The 22947-nt window shown below is 31.8% G+C and overlaps 2 protein-coding genes and 1 non-coding gene across 3 annotated transcripts; 2 read left to right on the top strand and 1 right to left on the bottom strand.

Annotated features, from left to right (window-relative positions):
- Nucleotides 1-5492: 5492 nt before the first annotated feature.
- LOC110667139 (uncharacterized) lies at nucleotides 5493-6433 on the top strand. Its single transcript, XM_021827871.2, has one exon. It carries the CDS (start codon nucleotides 5825-5827, stop codon nucleotides 6155-6157), a length of 333 nt encoding a protein of 110 aa, XP_021683563.1. The 5' UTR covers nucleotides 5493-5824; the 3' UTR covers nucleotides 6158-6433.
- A 3141-nt stretch (nucleotides 6434-9574) lies between these two features.
- Nucleotides 9575-9681, bottom strand: LOC131179726 (small nucleolar RNA R71). The gene has a single exon (XR_009148613.1). It is a non-coding gene; the product is annotated as a small nucleolar RNA R71 (small nucleolar RNA).
- An 11612-nt stretch (nucleotides 9682-21293) lies between these two features.
- LOC110667126 (uncharacterized) lies at nucleotides 21294-22899 on the top strand. Its single transcript, XM_021827860.2, has 3 exons — nucleotides 21294-21968; nucleotides 22082-22231; nucleotides 22356-22899. The coding sequence occupies exons 1-3, from the start codon at nucleotides 21333-21335 to the stop codon at nucleotides 22644-22646; spliced, it is 1077 nt and encodes a 358-aa protein (XP_021683552.2). The 5' UTR covers nucleotides 21294-21332; the 3' UTR covers nucleotides 22647-22899.
- Nucleotides 22900-22947: the final 48 nt, after the last annotated feature.

The raw sequence follows: 22947 nt of genomic DNA, 5'->3' as shown, positions 1-22947 counted from the left end.
TCCATGGTTGGAAGCAGGGGAGAGCAATTTTCGGTTTAAACTGAAAAATCAAATCGAACTGAGTCAATTCGGTTCAATCGGTTTGATTTTAAAATTCAATCAGTTCGGTTTGATTTATAATTTTTGATAATTTCAGTTAATCGGTTCGGTTCGGTTATTTTCATAAAAAATAAAAAAAAACGAACTGAACCGAAATTATATATATATATATATATATATATATATACACACACACCAAGAAAATCAAAGAAAACCGAACCGAACCCTAAGATTTTTGAGTTTTGATTTCTAATTTTTTTTATTTTTATGTTTTTATTATTTAGATTTAATGTTGAAAATATAAAATTTTATAAATTTCGATTTGATCGATTTAAAACCGAACTGAACTAATATTTATTGGTTTAGTTCGGTTCGATTTTCTCTTATTAATCGACTTGGTTCAGTTTTAAAAATTTTTTATTTTCGATTTTCAGTTTTATCAGTTCGAAATCGAACCTACCGTTTGCACAACCCTAGTTGGACGGTGAAAGCAAGAAAATGCATGTGGGATACCATGTGAAGGGCATTAAATTTTTAACAAACTCAACCTCCCCACTAAATTTTTGACATAACCAAACAAAATCCCATGTGAGGAATCATTGACCTTAGAACAATGGATATGGAGCTAAAAGCCTAGAAAACCATGTTGGAAAGATTGATTATGCATATATATAATAAGCTAAGAAATTAACATATAGTTAAAATAAGATATGGCTAACTAATCTCGTCTAATGGAAACACAAGATAATGCCATAAGATTCACTAGACAAAGAATAAACAAACTAGTTGAGTTTGTTGTTTCTTTTGATTTACATCTCTTTGAATGGCTTGGCTATGTATGGACAGCTTGGCATCAACCCTTAAGCCAAGTTTATGAGCTGACAATCAATAATTACTTGCATATGTTATAGAATAATAGCTTTAATAGCATTAACCAATTTCTTGAGTGCAAATCAGGTTGAAGAAGTCATGGGAAGGAGAGAGTTATTGATGTAAATTAGAAAACAAGAAATTCAATCAAGTGAAATGTGGAAATCAATCATTATTAGGATCTTGCAACTTCAGATTGATTACACATCTTTATACAAGAACTAGAAATCTCAAAACCAATTTGATCATTAATTACCATGAATGGAGGTTGCTTTGCATACCAAAAATTGACAGGTAAACCGATCATACTCCAAAATTAATGATTATCCATTTTGGTTATTCGCAAAACATATAATTTTCCAATGCAAATATGTGGATCAACTTGTGAATCCTGGAAATCACCATTGTGGCCACTGGAATTTTGCCTGACATCTACCAGACAAGTCCTTGGACACTTGGATGCATGACTATGACCAAACTAAAACTTGGCCAATACTTGAAACTCTGTTGTATTGGCTACAGTTCAAGCCTAGCAAACCCCACATACTTGTCCGTAGCTTGTCTGTGGACCTATATACATCAGTAGTATACATTTGACTGCAGTTTTGGATTTCCAATGGAAAAGCTAGGAACCTTTAAATAATGAATAATTTCAGGGTTTAATTCCACTAAATCATCATCTACCTATAATCCACAATCCTAATACTGATAGAACTGAAACAGTCATTTCATAATAATTTTAATTCATGGAGGTTGGTTTGCTGCATTCAATGTATTTGTGCCCATTGTTTATATTAATTGCTGCTGGACGAGGAAAAAAACCAGCAGATCGAAAAGAAAAATTTACATGTATCTTGTTCATCGTCTGTAGCACATTGAACAGACAAGCAAAAATGCAATTGCACACTTTATAGTAGAAATGGGCCACCCTAATAATAACATTTATATGTGTTTCTAAAATATCAATTCATCTAATGCATCAGCAGTACTAGATTCTTTTGTACTAGTTCTTTCTTTGGCTCATCATTCTACCGTTTATTATTGTATTATTGGTCAGACTTTTTGAACCATAAATTTTTTGCTATTAACTATGCATGATCAAACTCCTAATTATTATCATTAATTATATCAAGAGATTGGCATTACAAGCACAATACAATCAAGCTTTAAAGGAACAGTAGTACTTCAACTTAATGTTCTTGTTGTTGTTTTTTCTTTAAAAAAAAAAAATTGTTGTAGATTGGTACACCTCAGAATTTCATGTGGAATTAACTCAGCAAATATCAGTTAAGTAGCTCAAGATTTAGGGTTATCTTCTCCAAGATTGTTTGAAGTTGAAGCATGAAGCATGATCAGGTTCTTCATTATTGAACTGACATTAAATTTAAGAGTGCAAGTAATTCTGTGCATCACAAAAGTCTTTGTAATAATTAACTTATTGACATGATGAGTATTTCTAATTAAATTAATTATAATTAATTACTTTGCTAATAATTCCAATTAATCATTGAGCTTTTCTTGATTGGAAAAAGGTCTTATTCCCTATGAGACAATTAATAATTTTTTTATCAATAAATAATGTATTTTATTAATATATTCTGAAAAAACTTAGCTTGTGAAATCCATCTGAATGAGACTATGAATAATTAAAGGTGGTAGATATTCAACATAAGATTTAGATAATCTTTTTTCACAATTTCTTTTGACTCTTTAGAATGTAATGATAAGTGTTCTCACTTGAAAATTAATGTGCATGTTGGCATGGATAATCATCTTTTAATTTATTACTGAACACTGCAATTATTCAAAAGGCTGATTGAATAAAGAAGCATGATTAACCTAGTTGATGCTGTACTTACTAATTAATTACTTTATTTCATCATCTCAATAATTAACCCCTTTAATGGTTTGCTTTAGAAGAAAGGATTGATCGTGAAGATAAATTCCCATTATCATAATAATAATAATAATAATTAATGCCTTTTTTCAAATAATACTAATAATAATAATGCCAAGAGTTGCACCAATTTGGTTAGTTTCATTGGTTGCAACTTGATTAAATGTCTCTCCTTATTGCACCATTACTATTAGATTAACATAATATTTTCATTTTCATGCAAATGCTTCTATTGAAAATCTCCAAATATTGATTTATCAGACGCATAAAATTAAATTTTTGATAAATCAAATTTTATTAATAATAGAATCAGAAAAAAAAATTTAACATTACTTATTAGATTAGAACTATGGTTGATAGATTAACTCATAAACCCCAACTTATAACAAATCATATTAAGTAAAAACAAATCAAAAAATTTAATTTATATTTGTAATTAATTATTTATTAATTTATTTCTATGCATGTGTTAAATGTCATGCACCAGGCCAGCCCCAGTTCTTTTTCAATTGATGGTGTCTTCTTTAAACGTCTATAACTGTATTTACTAAGGAAAAAAAAAAAACCCTAGTTATTAATTTCTTTAAGTAGTAATTACCTAAGCTCACGAAACAGACCTATGATAGTTGGCCACGTGTCCAAAATCTGAAACCTAAAGCTAATTATGAAGTCAAGATGATTGTAAGCTAGCATCTAGGGTGAAAGCAGCCTTTGTAGAAAGGGCAGAAAGTAGCCCTAAACCAACCACAAAATTAAAATGTGGAAAACCTAAGGGTAATCCTTTAATAATTGATTGCTTTCCCTTTCAGTAGTGACTCTAAATCAGTACCACGTCATGATTAATGAAAAATTAGAAAAAAAAAAAAAATTCAATCACCAATATAAAAATTACAATATTATTAATGTACTCTAATTAATTTAACAATATTAAAATTATTCAAAAATATTAAAATTTCGGATAATACTTCTTTTAAAAAAAAAAAACTAAAATTTATAGAAAAATTTTAATTTTAAAAATTTTATAAAGGGTAAATAGTAATTCAAAAAATAAATTATAAATAAAATTTTAACTTAAAAAAAAAAATTTTAGGAGACGAAGGCCCCAAGCCAGCACCTAGTTTGGCCCTTGATCACCATATGAAGTCTTCACTAAATCACACGAGCACACCTTCCACATTGGAAAAAATTGTTTGAGCTAATTGCTATAATCATGCCAAAAAGTTGTTAGCATTATTGGAAGAAAAGGAGGACTTCAAACTCCATCCTTGGCCCATCCTTCTTCATGTTGTCACATTCAAACTGTCAATGACCAGCAAATTATTTTGTATTTTCATGCAATGATATAAAATTGGATTTAATTTAATTATGAATATATTATAAACAAAAGGAATTCATCTATAATTGTGAGAAAAAAAAATTCAGATATTCGAGTATTGAACTACTAATAATATATATAAATAATAATTATTCTACTTTTATATTGCTTCAAGAACTAATTAATCAACCAGGGTTAAAGTTTTGCTTATGAAGTCAATATGGATTCACATCCGTTCATTCAATAAGTGGGAGTTGAACCACCTCTGGTATTGATGTTACCCTTGTAGAATATTATATATTGCTACATTTGAAATTGAGATTGAGAGATAACTTTTTAGAAAAATATCATTTTAAATATTTAAAAGAAGTTGTTTAGAAAGCAATGTTATTAACCTCAACTCAGAGGTTGATCTGGAGTAGGGACTGAGTTGATAGATTAATAATTTAATTAGTGGGTCATTAATTAAATATATATATATATATATATATATATATATATATTAATTAAATATAACATTTATTGATATAAATAAATAAATAAATATAATTAATTAATTAAATTTTAATTATTTAAAATTCAACTTTAACATTTATTATTAAGTTATATATATTTACATAAATTTTGATAGTACTTTTAAATTTTATATAAAAGTATTAAAGTAATATAATATAATTATTTTTTTAATATTTATGAAATATTAAGTATATATTAATAAATAAATAAATAACATTATCAATTTTATTATATTATTATATATTAAAATTCCAAACACATAACTATCTAGGTAGCTGAATTGATTTTGATTTTAACAACTTTTTATGAGATTTTGAATTCAATTTTCCTTGTTAATACTTAAAAAAATATTAATTTTATTAATTAATTAAACCGATCAGATCAACCGAGCCATATCGATTTACCAATTCAATTGTCGAATTGATCGAGTTACACTGAGTCACAATTATAAATTTGGACCAATTTAAAAGTTCATTCATCAATTCAACCGATCAATTTAGTTTGAGTTTAATATCTATCAGTGAAACCAAGAAAGAGGTTAATTTGGATTTGAGCCAAGAGCAAGAAGCTAAGCTTTAGCTAAAATTCCAAACTTTCAAGCCAGTCATAGCCAAGTCAAGTAGTGAAGCCAAAGCAAGCTCTATTTAACCGAAAGTAACCGTCAATAAAGAAAAGAAAAACTACCCTAAAGACTAAAAAGTAGGAAATAACCCCAAGATGACCAAGCTGATTAAAAAAAGGAAGAAAAAAAAAATCACCAAAATGCTAGAAAGGGCCAACCCCTGAGGCCCCTCTCCGACCAATCTTGTCTCATTTTCCACTGATTCATGCCCCTTATAACATGGAGGAAATTATGGCAGCTTTCCCCACTCCTATACCTCTACCTCTCTCTCTCTCTCTCTCTCTCTCTCTCAATCAATCCCAGCATAAAACCTCCCTCACAACAAGAAGCATACACTTATTTCTTGCACCAAAGAAACCCATCGATCACAAAGTGGGCAATCTAAAGCAAAGAAGAAAAGCCACTTTATATACTATCATTACAATCATATCCAACTACTAAAGCGCCTATAATTTTTACACTAGTTCTCATCACCTGAAACGAGTTCCATCCACACTTCCAAATTTAACCCATCAAAGATCAAAGAGAAAGGGAAAGGGAAAAAACAAAAGAAAGAGAGATCATCATGGAGATTGAATCTGTCAAGTGCGAGTGTTGTGGATTGAAAGAGGATTGCACCCAAGACTATATCAGTGAGGTGAAGGCGAAATTCGATGGCAAATGGTTATGTGGGTTGTGCTCAGAAGCGGTTAGAGATGAAGTTAGTAGAGGCAAAAAGCCATTTGGAATGGATGAAGCAGTTAGAGCTCACATGTCATTTTGTGGTAAAGTCAATTCAAATCCAGCTGTTGGAGTTGCTAATGGGATGAGGCAGATGCTGAGAAGACGTTCAGGAGACTTGTCTTCTTCATCATCTTCCAAGAAGTACACGCGATCAGCAAGCACAAAACTCTACTGATCATTAATCGGGAGGGATCTTATAATTCCTTGCCTGGAATAATTAATATGGATGGCTATGGCAGCCTTTCTTGGCTAAGTGTTGTCTTGTCTTGTAATGTACAGGGAATGTTATTTCAAAGGAGGCTACAGCTTGCTTTTTTGCACTAAACATTTGTTATGCTTTTCTTCTCCTTTGTTGGCTAAAGAGACAAAATTTTCAAGGGAAATTAAATCCCCCCATCATTCAGTCAAGTTCCATAGATACAATGGAAAAAAAAAGCTTCAACCCTTTTAATTTCCTCTCTCTAACTTGCTATAGGAAATGCAAAATCCTCAGTCCTCAGTTTCCTCCCCTTCTTCTTGATGCCTTTCTTTTTATTTTATTTCTATTACATTTGTTTTCTCCAACAGCATATTCACTATGACATTTGACATAGGCAGCTTGAGAGGTTTTGAAATTTCTTTTTTTTTTTTTATATATATATCAAATTTTCATGATATATATTATATATGTCAGAAAATGAAACATGCAGAAGTTGGAATATTTCATCCTCCGTTTCTTTAACCTTTTCAAGAATACAAACAACTAAATATTGTTCTTTTTAAGCTAAATGGCTTCAATATTGAACTTATTTAGGGACCCCAACATCTTCTTGCATTAAATTTATTCTCTGAAAAGTTATAAACAATAACTTGCACCTTTGTTCCTGAATCCTCATGGAAATTATGAGATATTTTCCTACCTGGCTAATCATCAACAAATCTTAATTTTTCCATATTAAAATACAGCAATAATTAAGGGTCAACTTCCCACTACACCAAGAAAGGACTGTTTTCAAACTTATGCCATAAGCAATTCAATTATTATTATTATTATTATTATTATTATTATTATCATTAAGTTAAATTCTTCCACTGGTGGTTCTTGAATCTTGACGAAGGAATTTTATAAATGATAAAAATTCAAAGATGAATAAATTAACTATCAGCACTAATTAGTCTGTGACATTTACTAAGTCTGACTTCTTTTGATGGGAGAAATAAATGAGACACATTCAAAGAAATGAAAAAAAAAAAAAGAGATTCATGACTTGCTGTAACATCAAAGTTTCACATGTAAATATATTTAAAATCTTAAATTATATTCCAAAAGTCCAAGATTATATGTTAATTATCTGTCGTAACAAGCAAGCACTCTGATACATGCATTTTATATCATCATTTACGTATAATTTTTGCACATAATTTACCCTTGTTCATAGCTAGTACTATAAATATTAACATATATTTAGTCAATTTTACAATTTTACACTTCTTAGTTTAACTTTTGGAATTTATTTGTTTTGTAGGTTAAATTTGGAGAAATTTGATGTATTTTGATCAGAGCAACCATTTGGAAGAAATTAGAGTTGAATTACAAAAAAATTTTGAAGTTGAGTTAAAAAAAGGCCGAGAGTGACATAACCTGCAGCACAACCGATTTAGCTTATGTTGTAGGTTGTGTCGATCGTCAGATAAGCAGTTTTTCTTAGGCAGCAGGTTTCACAACCTGCGACACAACCCGCGACACAACCGATTCGGCTTGTGTCGTTTTTACTGAAAATGGCTGACGTGGCATTTTCGTTCATCTGATTTAATACCTCATTTTCTCTGGAATCTTCCACCTTTTTACCCATTTTAGGGTAGATCTCTGACCCATATAAAACCTCCTTTATCTATTTCTTTCCATAAGGAGAAAGGGAGAGAGATTTTTGGCAAGAAAGAAGGAAAGGAAGAGGAGCACGAGAACCATTTTGCAGCAATAGCAGGGGACGTTTCTGCAACTCTCCAGCAGCTGATACTTCATCATTCTACTGAGTTTTTCTATTCCTTAGCTTAGTTTTTCAATATTTCTTCATTTCTACACTTGGGTTTGACTTGAAACTATGATTTGTGAGTAGCTATTTGAGATTCTAGAGATGGGTTTATAAATATTGCTTTGTATTGTGGTTTTGAACTGATTTAGTCATTTAAATGAGATTTGTTACATTTGATTTATTGCTTGTGAGCTTGTTGCCTTGCTTGATGAATGGACCCTCATTAAGTTAAGCTTTAATTCGTAATAGATGGACTGAAAAGTGAATATTTGGGATAGATAATCTTGCAATAAACTTAGTTTTCTTGGTGTTAGAGATAAGCTAGGAGGATTAAGGGGATTTTCCAAGATCAATTAGAGCTTTAATTGGGTTTTTGTTAGGTTTGAAATACTGTGAAAATAGGGTTTGATTTAATGAATACCAAATTTGAAATGCTTGAAAAAGGTTTCAAGGAACTAAGAATTGATTTCCCTCAAAATTGCAATTCTCATGTGTTTGGCTAAATTAGGGATAAACCACATGCAAACAATATTAAAAATCCTATCTCTAGAATCACTTTAATTTTTATTGAATATAGATTTAATTCCTCCAAATTTCATAAATAGCAATTTCAATTTAAATTTAAATTTTGGTAATCTAGTTTAATTAATTTAGTTAATTGTTTGATTTAGGTTAAATTCCTCAAATAGCAATCTTAAATTTTAAATTTCATTTTATATCTTTAAATTTTACCATTCTAATTAGCTTATCCTTTTATTTCCAATTTAACCACAATTCCCTGTGGGAACGATATTATTTTTTTTAAAACTATACTACTGTGACCCGTGCACTTGCAGACTCACTATCAAGTTTTTAGCGTCGTTGCCGGGGAATTTTTATTTTAAAGTTGGATTTTAATTATTTTAAGCTGATTAGAATTTTTATTTTCTTTTATTTTCACTGCTGTTCCTTGTGTTTTTCAGGTACTTTTCTTATTTATGAGACAATCGAAAAGCACAAGTGATACTGAATTGTTGTTCAACCCTGAAATTGAAAAATTCTGCTGAGCTAACAAAAAGGAATACAAGAGAAGAAAGGAAGCAGAAAAAGAAGAACAACAAAGATTTGAGCAATAGGAGACAATTGAAAATATGGAGAATCAAAATAGAGCTATTGGTGGAGATAATGGAGGAAATGAGCAAAATAGGCAGAATAAAGTTGTTAATCAAAATGATCCTTAGAGAAGATTCATGTTAGATTATGCTTTTCCTAGATGTGCTAATGTGAGAGATAACAGACCTATTATTGGAGCTAATCAATTTGAGTTAAAGACTGGTCTCATTCAAATGATTCAGAATTCTCAATTTGGAGGTAGTCCACTTGAAAAGCCTCATTCTCATTTGAAGAAATTTTTGATGATATGTGGCACATAAAGACAACCTAGAGTTTCAGATGAAGTGATTCAGCTCACCTTATTTCCATTCTTTCTTTGGGATTCAGCATTAGAGTGGTATGACTCACTTCCACAAGCTACTATAGCTACTTGGAAGCAGCTATCTCAAGCTTTTCTATCTCAATTTTTCCCACCTGGGAAGACTACTCATTTGAGGAATTTGATGGTAGCTTTTAAGCCAAGGGATGATGAAACTTTGTATGAATCTTGGATGAGATTTAAGGAGCTTGAAAGGCAATGTCCTCATCATGAAATACCTAAATGGATGATTGTTCAGAATTTCTACACCAGAGTTTCTCCAGCCATAAGAAACACAATTGATTCACAAGCAGGAGGAGATTTCATGAGAATGACAAGTGAAGAATGCTATGATTTATTAGAGAAGATTGCTCATAATACCGATTTGTAGGGAAATCCTAGAGCACTTGAGCCAAAGAAGGCTGGGATTTATGAACTTGACTCAGTTAGCTACATGAATGCAAGATTTGATCAGTTGACTTAGCTTTTTAGTGATTTTTGCACAAAGGCAACAACCTCAACTCCTACAACTATGCAATAAGTTGCCTTCACAGATGGAACTCAAAGTTGTGGAGTTGATTACTCTTCTTATGGTGATGATTATTTGCAAGAACAAGCTGCTTATGCAGGAGGTTATCAATAAAAACCTATGGGAAATTCTTACTCTAATGTGAACAACTCAACATGGAGACCACAAGTAACTTTTGCTCAACAAGGCCAAAGCTCAAATTATGCTCATAACCAATAGTATATGCATCAGAATAGGCCTCAATTTCAGCCTCAATTTCAGCCCACAAGGCAGCCACAACCTGGATATCAAGCAAGAGCACAACAATCCCTTCCACCTCATGAACCAAAGCTAACCTTGGAAAGCATGATGGAGAAATTTTTTGCTGAACAAAGCAAGATGAATAGCAAATTGGAGGAAGAAATGCAACACATAAGACAAACCATGGATCAATTACAAACCCACAATCGTATATTGGAGACTCAATTGGCTCAACAAGCAAGCTCATCAGGAAGCAAATCCTATGGCAAACTACCTAGCCAACCACAAAACCCTCATGAACAATGTAAGGTTGTGACCTTGAGAAGTGGTAAGAAAGTTGGTCAAGAGAGAGAAAATAAGAGAGAAGAAAAAGAGAGCACAAAAGAAGAAAATTCAATTGAGAGCAAGAAAAATGAAAAAGAAGAAAAAAGCAAAAATGAGCAAGATGAGGGAGAGAAACCATACATCCCACCTGAACCTTACAAGCCCACCCTTCCCTACCCTCAAAGATTCATCAAGCATAAGCTAGAAAAACAATTTGGCAAATTCCTTGAAGTGCTAAAGAAATTGTATATCAATATGCCATTCACTGAGGCACTATCCCAAATGCCAAGTTATGCCAAGTTATGCCAAGTTTTTGAAGGAGATTCTTACCAACAAGAGAAAGCTAGAAGATTATGATACCATCAACTTGGGAGAGCAATGCATTGCTATAATTCAAAAGAAGTTATCTCCCAAACTCAAAGATCCGGATGTGTTTTCCATTCCTTGTCATATAGGTGATAATTGTGTGGCAAATGCCTTATGTGACCTTGGAGCTAGTGTCAGCCTAATGTCTCTTTCAATATATGAGAAGTTGAATATGGGAGAGTTGAAGCCCACAAACATGTATCTTTTATTGGCTGACCGTTCAATTAAGTATCCAGAAGGCATTCTAGAAAATGTGCCTATCAAGGTTGGGAAATTCTACATTCCGGTGGACTTTGTCATTTTAGATATGGAAGAAGACACAAAAATTCCTATCTTATTGGAAAGACCCTTTTTGGCAACAGCTGGTGCATTAATTGATGTAAAGGGTGAGAAATTGACACTTAGAGTAGGAGATGATCAAATGATATTCAACATCAATCCAGCCATGAAAAGGAAACATGAAGAAGTTGAGTCTTGTTTGCGGGTAGACATTATTGATGAGATTGTTTAAGAGCATTTCAGAAAAAGCTATCCATAAGACCCACTTGAAAATTGCTTAGTCCATGGTGGGAGCATTGATGATGACAATCACAACATAGCTGCTTTTGCACAACACTTGGAGAGCTCTCCACCACATCCTGAAGCCATAATTTTTCAGCTTGAAGAAGTGCAAACTTTAGAGATCAAACCACCATCATTAAAGGTAGAGGATGCCAAAAAGGTAAATCTTAAACCTCTTCCTTCCAACCTCAGGTATGCTTTTCTTGGACCAAATGGAACATATCCTGTTATAATTAATGCATCTTTGACTGATATTGAGAATGAAAAATTATTGAGAGTTTTGAGAAAATATCGAAGAGTTTTGGGTTATGTAATTGATGATATAAAGGGAATTAGTCCAACAGTCTGTATGCATAGGATTTTCCTAAAGCCAAATAGTAAACCTTCCATTGAACACCAAAGAAGATTGAATCCTACAATGAAGGATGTTGTGAAAAAGGAAATCCTGAAATTACTAGTTGCTGGAATTATTTACCCCATTTCTGATAGTGAGTGGGTGAGTCCTGTGCATGTTGTACCAAAAAAAGGTGAGGTGACAGTTGTTAAAAATGAGAATAGTGAATTGATACCCACTAAAACTGTTACAGGTTGGAGAATGTACATAGACTATAGGAAGTTGAACAATGCTACAAGAAAAGACCATTTTTCCCTTCCTTTTATGGATCAAATGTTAGAGAGATTAGCCAAGCATTCTTTTTTTTGTTACTTAGATGGATATTCTGGTTTCTTTCAAATTCCAATCCATCCTGATGACCGAGAGAAAACTACCTTTACCTGTCCCTATGGCACCTTTGCCTATCGAAGGATGCCATTCGGATTGTGTAATGCGCCTGGCACCTTTCAAAGGTGCATGATGGCCATTTTTTCTGATTTTATTGAAGAAATTATGGAGGTCTTCATGGATGACTTTTCAGTATATGGCACTAATTTTGATTCATGCTTGACTAATTTGTCTAAAATTTTACAGAGGTGTGCTGATAATGATCTGGTGTTGAATTGGGAGAAATGTCACTTTATGGTCCAAGAGGGGATCGTTTTAGGGCATTTGATCTCAAACAGGGGAATAGAAGTAGATAGAGACAAAATAGAAATTATTGAAAAAATGCCCCCTCCAACCACTGTCAAAGGAGTGCAGAGTTTTCTTGGACATACCGGATTTTACCGGTGATTTATTCAGGACTTTTCTAAACTTGCTAAACCCTTAACAAATCTCTTGAATCATGATGTTAAATTTGATTTTAATCAGGATTGTATGGTTTCTTTTTGCAGGTTAAAGACGGCATTAACAACAGCTCCTATCATGCAACCCCGGATTGGACTTTGCCATTCGAAATCATGTGTGATGCAAGCAAGTTTGCTGTTGGAGCTGTCCTTGGCCAGCGAAAAGATAGAAAACCTTATGCCATTTACTATGCAAGCTGAACCCTTGATGAAGCTCAAGTTAATTATGCTATAACTGAAAAAGAGTTTCTTGCGGTAGTATTTGCACTCAATAAGTTTCGTTCTTATTTGGTCAACTCAAAGGTAATAGTTTTCACTAATCATGCAGCAATAAGGTATTTAATGAGCAAGAAAAAAGCTAAATCTAGGTTGATCAGATGGATTTTATTACTTCAAGAATTTGATTTAGAAATAAGAGATAAAAAAGGTGTTGAGAATGTGGTGGCTGATCACCTTTCTAGGATAAAAACTGAAAATAAAGATGATGATATTGTGCCAATTGATGAGTATTTTTATGAATGAGTAGTTGTATGTGTTGAAATCTGCACTTCCATGGTTTGCTGATATTGTGAATTTCTTGTCTTATGGTGTCTTGTCACCTGATTTATCTTGGCAGCAAAAGAGAAGATTCTTGCATGATGTTAAATTTTATTCTTGGGAAGAGCCTCTTTTGTTTAGGAGATGTAATGATGGAATAATTAGGATATGTATACCAGAGGAAGAAATAAATAATGTTATTTACTATTGTCATTCCTTTGAATATGGTGGTCATTGTAGTGTCTCAAAAACTGTTGAAAAAGTTTTGACATCAGGTTTCTATTGGCCTAATATGTTTTAACATGTGAGAGACTTTATAAACAAGTGTGATAGGTGTTAAGGCGTAGGCAATATTTCCAAGAGAGATGAGATGTCCCAACAGTCCATATTAGAGTTGAATTGTTTGATGTGTGGGGAATTGATTTCATGGGGCCATTTCCATCCTCTTATGGGAATAAATATATCTTAGTAGAGGTGGACTATGTATCTAAATGGGTAGAAACTACTGCTACACCTACCAATGATGCAAAAGTTGTGGTGAAATTTCTGAAAAAATTTGTTTTGATCAGATTTGGTGCCCCACGTGCCATAATCAGTGATGGTGGTAGCCATTTTTGCAATCACCAATTTGAAAAATTGATGAGAAAGTATGGGGTAAAGCATAGGATTGCCACACCATATCACCCTCAAACAAATGGCCAAGTAGAAATCACAAATAGAGAACTTAAGCAAATATTGGAGAAAACTGTCAACAAGTCTAGAAAAGATTGGTCCCTTAAATTAGATGACACTCTTTGGGCATATAGAACAGCCTTTAAAACCCCCATAGGAACTACGCCTTATAGGTTAGTTTTTGGGAAATCATGCCATTTGCCCGTAGAGTTAAAACATAAAGCTTATTAGGCCATAAGAGCAATCAATTTTGATTTACAAGCTGCTGGACACAAAAGACTTTTGCAACTTGATGAGTTAGAAGAATTGAGACTTGATGCTTATGAAAATGCTAAGATTTATAAAGAAAGAACTAAAAAATGGCATGATAAGCATATCAAGAAAAAGGACTTTAAAGAAGAAGATTTGGTGCTCTTATTCAATTCAAGGTTGAAATTTTTTCCAGGAAAATTAAAATCAAGGTGGTCAGGTCCATTTAAAGTTGTGAAAGTTTTCCCTCATGGTGCTGTGGAAATTTTTTGTGAAAAATCTGGTAATTTCAAGGTAAATGGGCAAAGGTTGAGGTATTATTCAGTTGGTGAACCAATTGAGAAGATAGCAACCTGCTATCTCTCTCATTCTCCATAAAATTTTGATTGAGTAAGGTCAAGCTAAAGACCTAAACTTAGCATTTTTTGGAATAACCCACAATTTTTCATTGATTCTTTATTTCTTTCATATATTTGTTTTAAGTTTTTCTATACTCTTTATTCAGAGTTTGACATTGTTCTAATTTTCTTTTGCAGATGGGATACAATTCATTGCAAGCAAATGAGCATTAAAAAAAAAAATTATTTTAGTTCTAGCTTTAAATTTCAGCTTTAAATTTCAGCTTTAAATTTCAGTTTTAAATTTGTTCACTTATAATTTTCATCTTTCTATTGTTGAATATTTGCTGGTGGATCTTGTTGGATTCCTTGCTCTTTTTGTTAATTTTAAGAGAAAATTTTTCTAAACTTTGTCATCTTGGTTTAAAAAAAAAGAAAATTATTTGAATGTGGATATGTGAATTGGTGCTTTGAAATTTTTTTTTTTTTTTATGAGTATTTGATGAATGTAACAGGTTGAGCAATTAGAATTCATGTTATGAAGGTCTAATCATTTGAAATCTAATTTGTTTTAATTTTTCAGGTACTATGTAATTTTGTCAAATTTGGGCAGCAGATTTCACAACCTGCGGCACAATCGATTTTGGTTGTGTCGTCGCTTGTGTTCACTGGGCGCAATTTGGGAAGAATATTTCACAACCTGCTGCACAATCAATTTTAGTTGTGTAGTTGCTTGTGTTCACTGGGTGCATTTTGGATAGCAGATTTCACAACCTGCGGCACAATCGATTTTGATTGTGTTGTCACTTATGTTCACTGGGCATAATTTGGGCAGAATATTTCACAACTTCCGGCACAACCTCCATCCTTGTGTTCTAACTTGTGTCATTTATTTGGTTTTACAGGTTGACAACCCACTTCACCAGAATGGGCCCGCAACCAACCAAAGCCCAAAAAGACCACTAAACCATTTGAAAAAAAAAAAAACATTTCATGTCTTTATTTTAATTGCTTAATTAATTAGTGTTTTTAGTAACTTGTTTAGTTAATATTTTACTTGTGTTGCTTTTCTTTTATTTGAAACATTTGCTTATTCAGTATTTTTTTTTTAGTTGCTCATAAGTATATTTTTCTTTTGAATCTTTAATACTTTGCTCACTTGTTTTGATATGCTATTTCGGAATTTCACTTGATGAGTGGATATCTCATGGTTACATTTTTAAGCTTAACCTCTCTATTTTAACTTTTTGAGTTTAATTGTTTTAATGGATTCCATTCCACTGTTTCTTTTACAATGAGTGCAGCAGCTGTCCAAATTTTATTTAATTAAATTGGTTGTACTTTTAATGAGGTAACAATTCTTATCTCAGCTTGTGTCACTTTCAACATAAGTTGTGCTATCACTTATGAAACATGGTAATAATTCTTTATGCACATATAGCCAAATTATCCCATTCCTTGCAATCTTTTAACATTGAGGACAATGTTCATTCTGAGTATGGGGGAGAGGGTAAATTTTTTGTAAAAATTATTTTTCCTTTTTCACTTGCATATAGTGACATACTTATTAATTCATACTTGTACATAATCACATATATACACTGCATATATCTTCATATACTTAGTTATGCATACTTAGTTACATATAGGTTGATTATACATTTATACATTCATGCATTTCATTTATTCATTTAAAATTTTTGGATTTTTAAACCAGTCTTTGAATTCCAGAAGCTGCTTATTCAAGCAATCTAACTTGCCTTTAGATGGTTAGTGGAATGAAAGTTCCAGCTGGGTACAAAGTCTTAAGCATTATTCTTTCCCTTACTTAATAGCTGAAAATTAATATATTTATTTAGGTATGCAGATTCTGATTAGTTATTTTGAGTTTTGAGTGTCTGAATAAGCTTTTAAGAAAGAAAATGGTCATTTTCATCTCACCATTCCTAGAACAAGCATCTTAGATCTTTCAAAGCGAAATTTTTAACTTGCATTCGATAAGAATATGATTTAGGCATTTCTTCAAATTTTAAACCTCACATTTAGCCTTAACCTACCTTAATTTCATTTCAACCCTTGTAAACCCCCTTGAACCTTAATTCCCTAATTTCTTTAGAACCCAAATCATTTACCTAGCCATAAAACCTAAACACTACCACCTATTTATGAGAATAATATTTTAGCAATTAAGTGCATAAAAAAATAAAAAAAAATAAATATAAAAAAAATAAAAAAATAAAACTCAGAGGATTGAAACATCTTGAAAAGTGCTAGAGTAATTGTGAAGAGTTGATAAATAAATAAATAAATAAGGTCACCAAAATATTCCAAAGGTAATTTTGGGTGTGACATGAAATAGGGGTAAGTAGACAATTAAAAAAAAAAGTATAAAAAGTAGTCCCTTTATATAATCATTGTGATAGCACTTGAGATTCATCGTGAATTTCTTTCCTCTTGATTTAAAAGAAAAAAAAAATTATTATAAAAAAAAGGATATTGTATGCACTTTGAGTTTCATGATTAATATTATTCTCATATTTTATTTACCTTATTCCCTTTCTTTGTTAATCACAATTTTACCTTATTGGAACCCATTACAACCCTTAAAAAGACCTAATGATTCTTTGAAAAATGCTTGTTACATTAGTAGAGTTAGATCTTTTATGCTTACATATGAGTTTGGCAATATAATCTTCCATATATTACTCATCATCTATTTGAGACACATTGGCTATCTATTTCATTTAGATTTGTTTTGACATAATTGACTCTTGTAGCTGGTTGGTATTTGTTGCTTGGGTTGATTTGTTAATTCTTAGCTATTCTGTAATTGTTGAGAGTGATTGCTTCATTCTTTGTGCTTCGCTGGTGGGAATTTGGAATGTTGGTGGCTAGAGGTAAGTTGGTGGTTTGGATTAGTGATTTTTGTGTTTTTCAAAGACTGATTCTATTCCCTTCCAAATGAGTTTTAATGAAATTTTGCTTGGGAATAAGCAAGAGTTTGAGTATGGGGGAATTGGATGCATGCATTTTATATCATCATTTAGGTATAATTTTTGCACATAATTTATCCTTATTCATAGCTATTACTATAGATATTAACATATATTTAGTCAATTTTACAATTTTACACTTCTTAGTTTAACTTTTGGAATTTATTTGTTTTGTAGGTTAAATTTGGAGAAATTTAATGTATTTTGATCAGAGTAGCCATTTAGAAGAAATTAGAGTTGAATTGCAAAAAATTTTTGAAGTTGAGTTAAAAAGAGGCCGAAAGTGACATAACCTGCAGCACAACCGATTTAGCTTATGTTGCAAGTTGTGTTGATCGTCAGATATGCAATTTTTCTTAGGCAGCAGGTTTCACAACCCGCGACACAACCCGCGACACAACCGATTCAGCTTGTGTCATTTTTACTGAAAATGGCTGACGTGGCATTTTCGTTCCTCTGATTTAATACCTTATTTTCTCTGGAATCTTCCACCTTTTTACCCATTCTAGGGCAGATCTCTGACCCATATAAAACCTGCTTTATCTATTTCTTTCCATAAGGAGAAAGGGAGAGAGATTTTTGGCAAGAAAGAAGGAAAGGAAGAGGAGCACGAGAACCATTTTGCAGCAGCAGCAGGGGACGTTTCTGCAACTCTCCAGCAGCTGATACTTCATCATTCTACTGAGTTTTTCTATTCCTTAGCTTAGTTTTTCAATATTTCTTCATTTCTACACTTGGGTTTGACTTGAAACTATGATTTGTGAGTAGATATTTGAGATTCTAGAGATGGGTTTGTAAATATTGCTTTGTATTGTGGTTTTGAACTGATTTAGTCATTTAAATGAGATTTGTTACATTTTGATTTATTGCTTGTGAGCTTGTTGCCTTGCTTGATGAATGGGCTCTCATTAAGTTAAGCTTTAATCCTTAATAGATGGACTAAAAAGTGAATATTTGGGATAGATAATTTTGCAATAAACTTAATTTTCTTGTTGTTAGAGATAAGCTAAGAGGATTAAGGGGACTTTCCAAAATTAATTAGAGCTTTAATTGGGTTTTTGTTAGGTTTGAAATACCATGAAAACAGGGTTTGATTTAATGAATACCAACTTTGAAATGCTTGAAAAAGGTTTCAAGGAACTAAGAATTGATTTCCCTCAAAATTGTAATTCTCATGTGTTTGGCTAAATTAGGGATAAACCACATGCAAACAATATTAAAAACCCTATCTCTAGAATCACTTTAATTTTTATTGAATTTAGATTTAATTCCTCCAAATTTCATAAATAGCAATTTCAATTTAAATTTTGGTAATCTAGTTTAATTAATTTAGTTAATTATTTGATTTAGGTTAAATTCCTCAAATACCAATCTTAAATTTTAAATTTCATTTTATATCTTTAAATTTTACCATTCTAATTAGCTTATCTTTTTATTTCCAATTTAAGCACAATTCCCTGTGAGAACGATATTATTTTTTTCAAAACTATACTACTGTGACCCGTGCACTTGCGGACTCACTATCACACTCTCTAGTGGCGATACTGGTAAGACCAATTGTACGCCAGTAATCATCTTCCATATGATTAATCACAAGTCAACGTCACTCGAGCATCTTCTTAATTAATATTTAGTTCTTTCTTAATTACTTACTTAATATTAGGGTTATCTTGTTCGTGTTTGATCTACAAATTCAATTTCCTCCTGGAACATCTAGAATTGGATTCCAGAACTTGTGTGAAGCAACGATTTAGATAGTTTCAACTTTCAACCATTAATTATGTGATGAGATGCCTGCTTACCAGGGAATAAGAACATATCATTTTCTTTCTATCTTTGGGGTCCAAATTTATTGGAATATTGATGACATTGTACAAATGTCCTAACCATCTTTATAAGATTAATCTAAAGGCATGTAGAAAAGGGAAATTGCAGGTTCCCATCATTTTCTAGGCTGTTTTGTGTCACCTTAAGAAATGTTGACTTCTGGTCACACTTTGAAACTAATTATTTTGGTTGTCCATTTTATTAACGTATTTAATTATATCAAATGAGCATACGAATAGGAATTTCTTAAAGATAATATATCTATTAATAAGGCGGAAAGTATATTTTAATTTATAAATATTTAAATTTTATATCACCAGCATCAATAATACAAAAAGAAGGCTTACGCAAAGATACATCTTGACAAAAAAAAATATTAATTATTAGGCCACTCTAGGGCCATCCATGAAACTCTTAGAGAGTAATGTAGTATTAGCGACGCCATTAAGCTCATTTAGTGACGCATTTTTGCCTCGCCAAATGATTTATCAACGACGCTAAACGCATCAGCAAGTGTGTCCCTTAATTCACCATCACCCCAGAATAGCGACGGAACTATTTGCTAGTTGGTATTTGTCATTTCAGCTACCCAAATTGTGGCTACAAATCACAAAACTAGCTTTCATTGCCCTTTCTATGAAAGGATGACTAAAAATAGCACCCTTATTATCAATTTAGTGACGCATTTGCATAGCTAATTAATTAATTTTTCATCAAAACAATCTTCTATTTGCTATTTTTATACAAATTCATTTTTAATTCAAAATTTAAGTATTGCTAAATGTAATTATGGCAAAAAAAAAAAAGAAATTGAATCATAAAATTTACAATCGATATGTCCATTAGATAACAAAATCAAAATGAGAGAACTTGATCTAATAGAAAATAATGAGTCTCCTCTGTGTAAGCAGGATTAGGTCTAATTTAATGAGTTAGGGGATATCTGTAATTTATTATAAAAAAATATTAATATTTTAAAGATAATTTTTTTTTCTACATTAATCCTAGAAAATTAAAATTAAGAACCTAGCTAGTTGAGACTTTAATCTTCGCAAAGCATAAGTTCTTCTAATGATACTTTAATCCATTTTAACTTTATCCATTAAAGTTCTTATGTGTTTAACAAATTAAAAATAATCTGAAATTTGTCTAAAAAAATCTTTACACTCTTATTAAATTATTAAATCTTATTATCATTAAAATCAAGCTCAATTAAAGTATCATGCTAACAAATTAAAAAGAGAATTTTTTTGAGTTTTTAATTTTCACAAATAGAAGCAATTATTGATTATATGCGTATATTTTTACAAAAATTTATAATTTAGTTTTTGAGTTTTGTCTCATATTATATTTTAATCCTTAAATTTTAAAAAATATTTAGTCATAAGTTTTATACTATATTACACGTTAATCTTTAAATTTTTTAAAATTAATTATTTAGTTCTTGACTATATTACACTTTAGTATTTGTAATTTTAATATATAGAATAATTTAATTTTTCTGTCAATGAAATAAAATTACTGTAAATATTAAAATTATAAGAACTAAATTATTCTATATATTAAAATTAAATAATTAAATAATATATTTTTCAAAATTTAATTATTAAAGTGTAATATAATATAAAATTTAATGACTAAATAATTAATTTTTTAAAATTTAAGGATTAAAGTGTAATATAATATAAAATTTAGTGATTAAATAATTAATTTTTTAAAATTTACGAATTAAAGTAAAATATAAAATAAAATTTAGAGATTAAATTTTTCATATTTGTATGCCATGAGACATCATTTTTTCTTTAAAAAAAAAAAGAAAAAAAAAAAGAAATGGAGCGGAATAATTCGGTCATTTCAGGTCAAGCTTGCAGCTGACCTCTTAAAACGAAATGAAACCCATCTAGCCACGTCATACGACCGTTGGAGATTTAAATTTTAAACCCCCTTCCATCTCTGTCCTCACATAAAAACCACCATTGTTAATCCAAGAAAATCAACACAGACGCACACCAAAAAAAGAAAAAAACAGCCATGAAAGCAAACCAAGCAACTGCATCATCCTCAGTGAGATCAAGCACCACCACGGCCGCCATGGAAGAGAGAGATAGCTGCTACTATCCCGGTTGCAGAAAAGATGCCAATTGCAATTGTGATATTTGCTTGGCCAGCATTAATGCCACCCTTGACCTCATGCCCTTTAGCGTCCAGAATTCTTCTCTCACTAAGTTATCTTCTTCATGCCCTAACGTTGAACGTACTCCTTTGTCTTTCAGTCCTTCGATTTTATCCACACCCATATCAAATTCTTGTCCCAGAATGGAGTCTCCAGTCCTCCAATCGACGGCAAGATTGAATTGGAGTGACAAGAGGGAGAAGGAGAAGAAGAAGAAGAAGAAGAGGGAGTGGGGGTTTACTGGTACATTTCCGAGGTTGGTTTTGGGATTGAGCTTGCTTTTTGTAGCAGAAACGGGGTTTTCTTGGGGACATTGTTGTGTTTTAAGGCCTGCATTTTCTGCTGATAAAATAAGAAAGATTGGAGAGAGATCTCGGGTTGTGCAAGATTTGACTCGGAGGTTAAGATTCATGCAGAATGAGTTAAAGGGTTTTGTTGCTGATCAAAAGGTTTCAAACTGCAGCCATATGCACTCAATATGGAAAATCAATCAGGTTCTCTATACCTAGAATCTTAACTTTTCCTAAGTAATCATGCATCTTACATTCAATGTCTTGTTAGGCATTTGTTACTGATCGACAATCTAATTAACAAAAATGGGTTGCAGGATGGTCTGCTCTTGAATTCGCGGTGTGAATTGTACAAATCAGCAATAGAGGAGGTGAGCATATGGGGCTGGCCTTTGCAAACTGCAGGATTGTTGAAAACAGGGTTTTCTACAAGGTCCTTTACTGTGTTATCAGGCAGACTTACAGAGGTAATCAGCTATGGGCTTTGTTCAATTGGATAATTGAAAGCTGATAGTGACAATATATAATCAGTAAAAAGTATCATTGTTAATCAAATTCATGACTCTGGTCTTTTTCAATTCTGTCCAAAAGTGGTCAGATGGGATGATCGGATACTCGACTAGAAAAGCCAACAATTCGTGGGTTCACAAGAAATGGGGGGGTGCCTCAGTTGTCCAATTAGATCCTAGTACGTGGGTTCTGGAGTATCGGAGGAGTTCCTTACTTGATTGCTCAAGATTGTCTTCAGCAGTAGCAGAGCTCTTCAAGTACCAAATGTCAAAAATGATGAGAAGGATGAATCAAGAGTTCTGGTTTTTATCTGCTTTGAAAGACCGATATGATGAATATACTGTGGGATACCATATCAAGAGCCCAACTTAGAAGAACTGATTGATATCAAATCCAGTGCCTTAGTTTCCTTCATTTGTTTTTATATTCTCATTCTTTGTGAGGAGTTTTTTTTATTATTATTTTAAATTTCCTTATTATTTGGTTACAAAAACCTTGAATCATCATTTTATTCTAAGCAGATTCAGTAAAATGCTGCAAAATGACGAATGTCTCCATGTCCATTTTCTTGTATTCTAATATGAAATTGTACACGACTACACGCTGAATTAATGAACTTTTACAATATCACTCAATGGTTCTGTTTTTTATGTTAAGAAATTCAATAGGCTAC

This window comes from Hevea brasiliensis, chromosome 4 (genome assembly GCF_030052815.1).
Source record: "Hevea brasiliensis isolate MT/VB/25A 57/8 chromosome 4, ASM3005281v1, whole genome shotgun sequence".
Classification (NCBI taxonomy): domain Eukaryota; kingdom Viridiplantae; phylum Streptophyta; class Magnoliopsida; order Malpighiales; family Euphorbiaceae; genus Hevea; species Hevea brasiliensis.
The sequence above is the reverse complement of the archived record's forward strand: the minus strand, read 5'-3'. Positions and strand labels throughout refer to the sequence as shown.